Source organism: Mesitornis unicolor, unplaced genomic scaffold, assembly GCF_000695765.1.
Source record: "Mesitornis unicolor isolate BGI_N332 unplaced genomic scaffold, ASM69576v1 scaffold13134, whole genome shotgun sequence".
Classification (NCBI taxonomy): Eukaryota; Metazoa; Chordata; class Aves; order Mesitornithiformes; family Mesitornithidae; genus Mesitornis; species Mesitornis unicolor.
The window spans coordinates 6,001-17,886 of NW_010180851.1; the positions used below are offsets into that span (position 1 = coordinate 6,001).

At 44.7% G+C, this 11,886-nt stretch overlaps 1 protein-coding gene across 1 annotated transcript; it reads left to right on the forward strand.

The window, feature by feature from the left end:
- The first annotated feature begins 233 nt into the window (after positions 1 to 233).
- Positions 234 to 10,621, forward strand: LOC104539637 (bromodomain-containing protein 4-like). The gene is made up of 7 exons (XM_010183223.1): positions 234 to 337; positions 3,297 to 3,615; positions 4,742 to 4,879; positions 7,514 to 7,649; positions 8,604 to 8,887; positions 9,980 to 10,339; positions 10,580 to 10,621. Exons 1-7 carry the CDS (start codon positions 318 to 320, stop codon positions 10,619 to 10,621), a joined length of 1,299 nt encoding a protein of 432 aa, XP_010181525.1. The 5' UTR covers positions 234 to 317.
- The last annotated feature ends 1,265 nt before the right edge of the window (positions 10,622 to 11,886 follow it).

Below are 11,886 nucleotides of genomic sequence, written 5' to 3' on the forward strand. Positions count from 1 at the left end.
ACTTTTATGTGCAAGGGGAAGAAATGAAACCAGTGATGCAATATTTCCTTTAACAAAATCATTCTTTGGGAGCGCCGCTGTCATGGGAGGGAGCAGAAGGAAATTGGGCACCGCAGGCCCTAAACGGCTGAATTTTGGGAGCAAATACGGAATTTTCTGGAGGTAGCCTTTATTTCTGATTAATTTTTTTAATTATTATTTTATATCTTTTCCCCATCAGATCCGGTATCTGGAGGCATTTGTGCCTGAAGCCACGGACGATAGATGGACAAGCCAAGCGACTTCTGACTCCGCATCATTTTCTGGAGCGAAACTCTATGGCAATGTATCCTACAAGGTAACACAGCCAAACCCAATTTATCGCTCTGATACGCCACCCCACCTCAAAATCCAACAATTTTGGGACGTCCAAATCTGCTCCGGTGATTTTGAGCCCTGAAAAATTCAAACACCAACATCTAAAGACCAAAATGTGGCAGTTCCCTGGCCCGTGACGGGGTCGGTGTTGGGTTTAGGCCAATACAAGCAGCAAACCACAGATTTTTTAAGCAGGGTTTTGAGACCCGGTGAGGTTTTATGGAGCCGGGATAACCCGGCTTAGATCATCTGCTTAAAGATTATCCATTTAAATGACCTACCCAGGTGATCTACCTAAAGATCATCTACCTAATTTGTCTCCCTAGATTATCTATGTAAACTAACTACCTAAAGTTATCTGCTTGAAGATTATCTGCTGATATTGTCTACCTAAAGATTATGTACCTAAAGATTACGTACTTAGATGATCTACCTAAATATTGTCTGCCTAAAATTGTCCACCTAAAGATTATCTACCTAAAGGTTGTCTACCTAAATTGTCTACTTAGATTACTTACCCAAATAAACTACCTGAATTACTTACCTGCCTAGATTATCTACCTAAGTATTGTCTGCCTAAATTTTCTACTCAGATTATCTACCTAAATTAACTGTCTAAAGTTACCTATCTAAAGATTATCCAGTTTAATTTTCTACCTAGATGATCTACCTAAAGATTACCTACCTAATTTTTCTACCTAGATTACCTACATGAATAAACTGCCTGAAGTTACCTGCCTAAAGATTATCTGCCAGTATTACCTACCTAAACATAACATACCTAAAGATCATCTACTTAGATTAACTACATAAAGTAACTATCTAAAGTACTTATCTGCCTAGATTATCTAAGATTATCTATCAAAAAATTGTCCACCTAAAGATTATCTGCCTAAACGATCTGCCTAAAGATTATCTACCTAAATTTCCTACATAGGTAATCAACGTAAATTAACTCTGTGAAGTACTTACCTGCAGTGTTCTCTACCTATAAATTACCTGCCTAGATGATGTACCTAAAGGTTATCGACCTAAATTTTCTACCTAATCTGCCAGAGTTCTCTACTTGAAGTACTTATCTGCCTAAATTATTTACCTGAATACTGTCTAAATTTTCAACTCAGGTTATCTACCTAAATTAACTCCCTAAAGTTATTATCTACCTAAAGATTATCTACTTTAATTTTCTACCTAGGTGATCTACCTAAAGATTATCTACCTAATTTTTCTACCTAGATTACCTACATGAATTAACTACCTAAAATTATCTGCCAAGATTATCTGCTTAGATTAACTACAGAAATTAACTACCTAAAGTAATCACCTGCCTAGATGATCTGCTTAAATTAACTACCTAAAGTTACTGTCTGCCTAGTGATTTATCTGCTTAGATTGTTGATTTAAAGATGACCTGCCTATAGATTATCTACCTAAAGAACATCTACCTAAATTTTCTACCTAGATTAATTGCATAAATTAAGTACCTAAAATAATCTACCTAGATGATCTCCCTAAATTTTATACATAGATTATCTACATATAATACCTACATAAAGTACTTACCTTCCAATATTATGTTCTGTATATTTTCCACCTAAATTTTCTACCTAGATTGTCTGCCTAAAGATTAGGCCTAGATGACCTACCTAAATATTTTCTACGTAATTTTTCTACCTAGATAATTTATCTAAATTAACTACCTCGAGTTACTGTCTACCTGTAGTTTATCTTCTTAAATTTTCTACCTTGATGGTTTACCTAAAGGTTATCTAAATATTGTCTACCTAGGTTAACTACATATATTAACTACCTAAAGTAGTTACCTGCCTAGATTATCTGCCTAAGTATTATCTACCTAAAAATTGTCTACCTAAAGGTTATCTGCCTAGATGATGTCCCTAAAGATTATCTACCTGATTTTTCGACCTAGATTACCTACATGAATTAACTACCTAAAGTTACCTGCCTCAAGATTATCTGCTTAGATTAACTACATAAATTAACTACCTAACATAATTAGCTGCCTAGGTGATCTGCCTAAATTAACTACCTAAAGTTATTATCTACCTATAAATAGTCTACCTAAGATTATCTGCCTAAAATTTGTACCTAGATGGTCTGCTTAAATATTATCTACTTATAGATTGTCTACCTAAATATTGTCTACCTAAATTTTCTACCAGATTAGCTACCTAAAGTTATTATTTTCTTAAAGTTTATCTGCCTGGATGGTCTACCTAAAGATTATCTACCTGAATTTTCTACCTAGATTATCGACATAAATTAACTACGTAAAGTACATGAATGCCTAAATTATCTACCTAAATGTTATCAACATAACGTAACATATCTACCTAGATTATCTAATTGAACTGCTTGAAGTTGTTATCAACCTAAAGGTTGTCTGCCTAAAGATTATGTCCCCAGATCTGGTGTGAATTAACGGAGGGTCTGTCCACCACGTGGTTCGACTGAGACATCCCATGGAAGCTCAACATTCACCTAAGAACCAGATTTTAGTATTAAATTGGGGTGAGCCACCCTGTGGTGGTGGGGTGGGAGCTACCAGGAAGCTGAAAGGAGACGTATCAAAGGTTGTGGTTGGACTCAATGACCTTGAAGGTCTTTTCCAACCAAATAATTCTTTGGAACGTGGCACCCTCCTTTGTCTGGAGCTGAAAGTTGGCCAACACCAACTCAGCGTCTCTTCGCGGCGTTGGCGAACCCAACTCTGGAGATGAACCCAATTCTTAAAGCGTTTGAGACAACGAAGGAACATTGGAGTCCTCCTTGCCTAGACCAGAGACAGATTGCCTCAGAAAGGTCTTTCTTGCGCCGGGATAGGGAATGCAAGCGTCATTTGTTGGGACGCACAGGTTTTTTAAGCAGTGAAAACATGGGGCTGAAGTGATTTTTTCTCCTTTCCCATCGTTCCCCAGGGTGTCCGGTGAGGAGTGCAATGGGATCAATAGCATGTCGGCGGAGAGCGGCCCTGGCACGAGACTGAGGAATTTGCCGGTGATGGGGGACGGACTCGAAAGCACCCAAATGTCTACAACGCAATCGCAGGCTCAACCCCAGCAAGGCAGCGTCGTAGGCGTCAATCCCCCTCCGCCGGAGACCTCCAACCCCAACAAACCCAAGCGGCAGACCAACCAGCTGCAGTATCTGCTCAAGGTGGTGCTGAAGACGCTCTGGAAGCACCAGTTTGCGTGGCCTTTCCAGCAGCCCGTGGACGCCGTCAAGCTGAACCTCCCCGTAAGTAGAGGTCCAGAGACCAAACCGTGGCCAACGGTTGGGCCTGGCCAGCCAACACTGGGCTCCTAGAGCCAATGGTTGGGCCTGAGAAGCCAGTGGTTGGGCCGGGCCAGCCAATGGTTGAGCTAGGAAGCGAAGGTGGGCCCCAAAAAGCCAATACTGGCCATGGTGAGCCAATGTTGAGCTCATGGAGTCAGCTTGGGATCATAGAGCCAATGGTTGGGCTCGGTGAGCCAACGGGTTGGGCCTGGCAAGCGAATGTTGGGATTGGCCCGCCAATGGCTGGGCCTGGCGGGAGCATGGGGAAAAAAAAAGTGCGCGGCGTGGGGGGACCAAGGGCGGGGTTTTGGGGAGCCAATGTTGAGCCTGGCAAGCCAACGGCTGGGCCCAGTGGGCTAACGTTGGGCTCATAGAGCCAATGATTGGCCTTGGCGAACAAATGTTAAGCTTGGCTAGTCAACAGTTGGCCTTGATGAGCCAACACTGGGCTCATGGAGCCAGTGCTTGGCCTTGGTGAGTGCGTGTTGGGCCCAGCCAGCCAATGCTTGCCCTTGGCAAGCCAACAATTGGGCCCAGCAAGCCAGGGATTGGTCTCATGGAGCCAATAGTTGGGCTCGACGAGCCAGCACTGGGCTCAGCCAGCCAGTGGTTGGGCTCAGAGAGTGAATTTTGGGCCTGGTGAGCCAATGGTTGGTCTTGGCAAGCAAATGTTGGTCTTGGTGAGCCAATGAGTTGGGCCCAGCAAGCCAGCGGTTGGTCTTGGTGAGCCAGGGAGCCAATGATTGGCCTCAGCAGGCAAATGTTGGGGTCGGCCAGCCAATGGTTGGGCTCATAGAGCCAACAATTGGGCTTGGCCAGCCAATGGTTGGGCTCGCCGAGTGAGTGTTTATACGTGACAAGCCAATGGTTGGCCTCGATGAACCAATGGGTAGACCCAGTGGGTTGGACTGGATGAACTCCAGAGGTCCCTTCTGTAGCAACGGCGTTTCCAGCCCTTTTTTTTTTTTAGTATTATTTTCCCTAGATGTTATACCTAAAATGCAATTTTAGGCTGATGGGGTTGAAATCCGGGGGGTGAGATGGAGGAATCCACGTGACGATATCTGAATTCTCCCTCTTTTTACAGGATTATTATAAAATAATTAAAACTCCGATGGATATGGGAACAATAAAGAAACGCTTGGAGAATAACTACTACTGGAACGCTCAAGAATGTATCCAGGATTTTAACACCATGTTTACAAACTGCTACATCTACAACAAGGTAGGAAAAGTTCCCAAAATCGGAGGGTTTTGCTGAGGGAAGAATCATCTGTGTCCTTATTTCTTGTTCCAGCGATCCCAAAAAGGATCCTGGGAGCAAAGCATTGAGCCTGAGGGCTTCTTATCAGCAGATACCTTCAGTTTAGACATATTTTCCTCTTCTTTTTCACTTAAAAGTGCATTTTTAAGATATTCTGACTCAAGCAAACCTGTTTGTTATCAACCAAGTCCTCGCCAAGTCGTATTTGCTCTCACTTGCTTCAAAAGGCCCCACTTGAGGCTGGTTTGAAACTTGAAAATCCCCTTCACCAAACCCTGTGAGTGGTGGTGGAGCTCGGAGAAGGTTCTGGAAGGTGGCACCAGGCTGTGCTGAGTCTTCTTAAGTACCAAGAGGATGGCAAATAACACAGGAAGGGTTTGGTGCCGTTCTGAAGACGTGGTCGAAGCCTCCACCTTCACTGAGCATTTTGGTTCCTCCTTGTTTCTCTCCATCCCCATTGCTTCGCCCTCGCGTGCTTGGACCTTTTTTCCCTCCATCCATCGATGTCTGATTGATCTCATGGTCAAAAACCCCCTGGAGTTCAGTGGGAGTCTCTCCAGCAGCACTTCGTGTCCATTGCCCCTCGTCTTTTCCATGTGTCCCCTTGGGAAAAGGGAGTCCAAAGCTTCTTGGTGCCACCCTTTATGTCCTGGTGCATGGTGATAAGGTCCCCACTAAGACTTCTTGTCCCGAGGCTGAACAGACCCTGTTTTCTCAGCTCTTCCAGTCCTCTGAGCATCCTCACCCCATTTCTCTGTACCCTTTCCAACCTGTCCACGTGTTTTTTGGATAGCAGGGACCAAAACACGAATAGAGAGGGATGACGACTTCTTGATCCCTGCTGGTGATGCCCTTTTGAATGTACCCAGCATCCCGCTGGCTTTCTTTAGAACCACAGCACGCTCGTGTTGAGCTCCTCATCCACCAAAGTCCCCTTTCCACAGGGCTGCTCTTGATATTATTAAATATGGTTATCAATATTGATAAATATCAATATTGGATCAGTATCGCCAGTTGGAGCCCAGTCTCGGCTGCGTTCTTGGCTGATCCATTCCCAGATGCAAGCCCTTACATTTGTCCATGTTGAACTTCATACAGTTCCTCATAGCCCCCTCGTCCAAACTGTCCCGTGGAGGGTGGCTCTCCCTTTTGGGGTGTCACCAACCCCCCCCCATCGTGGTTTAGGGCTGGGCTGGCCACTAAGTCCTGGCCAGACACTCGCTATGAACCCCTCTCCCCTCCCTAGAAGGGAAGAGCAAAGAGAATAAGGGAGAGAGACTTTATGGGTTGGAAAATAAACTAACAGGTTTAATGAGACAATGACACTAATACTACAGGATGATAATGTAAATAGGAAAATGATGAAATATACACAGATATGTACAAATATATCTATAAAACCAATATAAAATCCTCCCCCAGTGACAGTGACATCACCAGAGGCTCTGTGGAGCTGGGCACTGGGAAAGTCCCAGTCCAGACCCAGCAGCACTGGGAGCTGATGCAGGAACACAGGGATCAGATCAGAGGCAGATGAAGCAGCAGGGTCTGCTCAGACTTCGGTCATTGCAGGATCGAGATGGAAGGGTTGAAACCCTCATGATCCCTCAGCTTTATTTACACTATGACATATATGTGGGATGCAATACCTCACTGGTCAGTTTTGGGTCCGTTCCTCCCCATAGGTGCAGACATGGCCCCCATAGTGAGACAGTGGCCTTGCCATGTTTCCATCACATACAAGCGTTATCACTTGTAGAAGGGAACACTGGGAAAACAACGCTGTTAGTTTCAGAAGAGACTGAGCTGAAAAGTAAAATTACTCAATAGGAAATCAGTTCTGTTCAGCTCAGACCAGGACACCCCCTCATTTTGGTGTCATCAAGAAACTTCATCATGGAGCTCCTGACCCCAGCATCCAGATCATTAATGAAGGTATTAAATAGTTGTGACCGTCCTCGTGTCGATGGCCATGTGGTGTCACCACGCTGTTGGTTTATGGTCTCCACGTCCATCCAAACTCTTGTTCTGTTGCCACCTGCTCTTTCCCGGCTGCCCAATTTTATGGTGATCCACAGAACAACTCCAGAACGTCCTGACAAGCGGCGGATCCCATCCTCTCTCAGTTTCCTCCTTCCCGTTCTCAACCAGGAGGTTTCTCCTCCGGATCTGGCAGTGCCACTCGGTGCCGTCCTCTCCTTCCACACCCAATAAAGGATCCCAGCAGTCAAATTCCTCTTTAAAAACCTCGTTTTTGGGAAGGAAGTTGCTTTTTCGAGCCCTTTTTTCACCCAGTGCTCTACAGAGAGACATTTTCCACCACCCTGGGGACATCTCGCTTGGTGGAAACCATCCAGCATTCGCCCAGCTCCTTTTTCCTCTTTCTCCCTCTATTTTCCTTCCTCCCTTTGTAAAAGTAATTGGATTTCTTCTCCATGGCATCTCCTAGGTGACCTCTCCCTGCCCATAAAACACACCAGGATTTAGGCCACAGATTTGTTGCCTTTCTGTAACACTAAGGAGGGTGAAAATACAAAAATCATTCTCTGGAAATACACAGTTTGCCTAATTTGTCGTATTTTGGGTTTCCTCCAGCCAGGGGATGACATAGTCTTAATGGCAGAAGCTCTGGAAAAACTTTTCCTGCAGAAAATCTCGGAAATGACCCAGGAGGAAACGGAAATCGTCATCGCCCAGACGAAAGGAAGGGGCCGCGCCAGGAAGGAAGCAGGTACGGGCTGCCTAAATTGGGCTGGTTAATTGGGGGCGTTAATTAAACCCAAACATCCTCCCATGGGCACGGGGGGTGTCAGAAATGGGGTGGGAAGGAGAGCGGCAGCCCCGGGCTCTCAGTTGAGATCTCCCCCGTGAAAGACCCTGGCGAGGTCTTAAAAATCCCTCGTCCACGGTGTCTGGGCCTCGTTTTTGGGGAAAAAAAACATTGGAAAACGGTTCCCAGCACCACAACCACCACTGTTCTCCCTAAAGCTTCCTCTGATTGCAGTTTCCACACCTGGTTTATTAATTTTGGGGATGGATAACGATGTTTGAGCTCAGCACCCTTTGAAAGGACGCATCACCCTGAGCTCTGCCAGAATCCCACCCGAGCCCTTTTGGCTTTTTTTGCTGCCAAATTGATGAATTTGCCTTTTCTTGCCCATTTTTCAGGGCTGAAATATTACCCCCCACGCTTTAAGCTCTGCATTAAGTTGAACCGCAGCATTTTAAACCCTATTTAAGATCATAAATCAGTAAAATTAAATTCTCTATTTGTGCCTGTTGATATCTCAAGAGTGCACTAACGACACAGCTTCTTTGTTGGAGGTTTTGCTCCTGGATTGGTAATTTATAGACCTAAAAGTATCATCTTCCTCACTTAATCCAATCCTCTGGTGCGTAATATCCGAGGGTGGTTCAGCCATGGTCATGTCCCAAACTCGAGGTTGAATTCCCCCAATGGGGAAGGGGAGGGGAAGAGAGGAGGGCGCTGCCCTTGGCCTGGTCTTGACCACTTTTTGGAGGGGTTTTGGCACAGTTACATCCTGAGCTGCTTGTCCAAGGACGGGCAGTTAATGAATAACGACTGCTCTTTAAACAATGTTATCACAAAGCATTGATGGTTCTTTCCGTTAACATAATGAAGTTTGAAGGGAGTCGCAACCCTTCCTCTCTCCTCTCTCGCCAGTGACGTCCAAACCAGGCTCATCCACGGTACCCAACGCAACCCAAGCCTCCTCCCCGGCGCAGACGCCGGCACCGCCGCAGCCCCTGCAGTCGGCGCAGACGACTCATTCCTTCCCTCCCGTCACCCCCGACCTCATCGTCCAGACCCCGGTCATGACGATGGTTCCTCCTCAACCTCCCGCGCCGCCTCCGCCTGCTCCTCAGGCCCCCGCGCCGCCGGCCCCGGCTCCCCAGCCCATCCAACCGCACCCTCCCGTTATCCCAACGCCCGCCCAGCCCGTGAAGGTGAGTCATTCCCTCGGTATCTCCCCGTGCAACGGCCTTAATTATCCCCCGAAATCTTCGTACCCTCACCCTAAATTATCCTCATGGCGTGGTTGGTCAAGCTTTGCTGCCGGAGTCTCGTGTTAATGCGAACGGCGGGGAAAAAATTCATCGTTTGAGGAATTGGGAGCTTGCGGTCACCCTCTCTGACAGCACTTAAAGTTGGTTTTAATATGGAATTAATATGATTTAATTAATATGATTAATTTAGTATGGAATCGCCCATTCTTGCGTGGAAATCTCGTTTATCTCAGGATATAATGTAATGTATACACACATACACATATATAATATTACAATACGTGTAATATACATAGATATACATGTGATATACATAGATATACATGTGGTATACTTAGATATACTTAGATATACTTAGATATACTTAGATATACTTAGATATACTTAGATATACTTAGATATACTTAGATATACTTGTAATATGCATGTGGTATACATAGATATACTTTGATATACATAGATATACATGTAATATACATGTGATATACATAGATATACATAGATATACATAAAAATACTATCATACTGTATGTGTGTATATATAAAGTATTATGTGTGAGTATATATAAAAAACTGTGTATATAAAATTATACTCTGTATATATAAAAATATAATGCTGTGTGTGTATATAAAAATATATATTATAATACTGTGTATATATATAAAAATGTGTATATATATAAAAAATATAATTGAGTGTGTGTGTATATATATAAAAATACTGTGTGTATATACAAATACGATACTGTGTGTATATATTAATATAATGTATTGTAATATAATGATAGTATAATTATGATGCTATCTAATATTATATGTTATAATACTATATATATAATGTGTTATCATACTGTATCTACCAGAAATAATCCATTCATTTTGCTGTAGAGCTCACGTAAGTCAAAAATACCTGAATATTTCTCCAATGTCCTTCTCGTTATGCTCGGGTCACAAGCGATGGCCAACCCAAGACAAACCACCACTGGATCGAAGCCAGAGATGCTTAATCTCGCTTTATTTGCTGCTTTCTAGACAAAAAAAGGGGTGAAGAGGAAAGCAGACACCACGACGCCGACCACCATCGACCCAATTCACGACTCGTCATCGTTGCCCACCGAGCCCAAATCCACCAAACTGGGGCCGCGGCGGGAAAGCAGCCGCCCGGTGAAGCCTCCAAAGAAAGACGTCCCCGACTCGCAGCAGCACGCGGTGGAGAAGAGCAGCAAGATCTCGGAGCAGTTGAAATACTGCGGCGGGATCATCAAGGAGATGTTCGCCAAGAAGCACGCTGCCTACGCCTGGCCCTTCTACAAACCTGTGGACGTGGAGGCGCTGGGACTGCACGACTATTGCGATATCATCAAACACCCCATGGATCTGAGCACAATCAAAGTAAGCTCAGGGTTTACGGGGGGGTTGAGCAGGAAAAAATCCCATTGTTTCCTTCCCCTCACGGCCGTGGGTTTCTGGTACATTCGATCTCTTTTTTTTTTTTTTTGGCTGTTAGAGTGACATTTTGAGGAAAAACAAAAAAAGTTGGTGTCCCTCCAGTGAGGCTCTTGGGAAAGGATCACATTTTTAATAGGAAAATTGCATTATTGCATAAAACTCCACTTTTTTTTAGCCCAGGAGGTGGCCTCAGAGAGCAGAAATCACAGGAAAAAGGGGATTTGAGTTCAGCCAACCCCATTTTCAAGCCTATTTAAAATAAAGGCCCCTGTCTAAATTGCTCTTGTTAAGCACTGGTAGCTAAAATTCAAGTTTTAAATTGCTTTATTTTAATGACTGTAATGTTCCCCTTGAAACATTATTTCAGGATTTCAAAGTCAAAGAAAACTTTAATTTCCGATGTAGATTTAGTTTTACTTTCTAGTTACCAAGCATTAATTCATGATTTAGAAGTCAAACTTTAACTCCTGATTTAGGAGCTGTTAACTTTTTGGTTATCAAACTTCGATTTCTTCTTTTAGATGCCTTTAACTTTTTAGTTCTCAAGCGTTAATTACACATTTAGAAGTCATTAATGACTCCAAGCAAGGAACTCAGCTTAAGCTCAGCTCTTAACTCCTCTTCACCCACTTGGGCATTGGGCTTTGGGCCTTGGACGTTGGGTCCTTCATGTTGGGCCTTGGGCGTTGGGCCATGGGCATTGGGCATTGAGTCCTTCACATTGGGCGTTGGATGTTGGGTCTTGGACCTTGGGTCCTTCACGTTGGGTCCTCCACATTGGGCCTTGGGCCTTTGGCATTGGGTCCTTCATGTTAGGCCTTGGGAGTTGGGTCCTTCTCATTGGGTCCTTTACTTTGGGCCTTGGGCCTTTGGCGTTGGGTCCTTGGCATTGGGTCCTTCATGTTGGGTCCTTGGACGTTGGGCCTTTGGCGTTGGGTCCTTTGCATTAGGTCTTGGATGTTGGGTACTTCACGTTGGGCCTTGGGCGTAGGGTCCTTCACATTAGGTCTTGGATTGAGTCCTTCCTGTTGGGTCTTGGATGTTGGGTCCTTCATGTTGGGCATTGGACTTTGAGTCCTTGGATGTTGAGCCCTTGATGGGTCCTTCGCGTTAGGTCTTGGATGTTGGATCCTCCTCATTGGGTCTTGGATGTTGGATTCTTCACATTGGGTCTTGGACGTTGAGCCTTTGCTGTTGGGTTCTTTGTGTTGGGCCTTTGACATAGCATCCATTGTGTTGGGTCCTTCACATTGGGTGTTGGGTCTTTCATGTTGAGTCCTTCTCGTTGGGCCTTGGGTGTTGGGTCCTTCACATTGCATCTTTGACGTTGGGTCCTTCACGTTGCGTCTTTGATGTTGGTTGCTTCACGTTGGGCCTTGGACGTTCGGCCTTTGGCATTGGGTCCTTCATGTTGTGTCCTTGACATTGGGTCTCGCCCACCCATTGCTGCCCTCACATCTTGCTGCTCCAAATTTTGGGCTGGGCCGCGT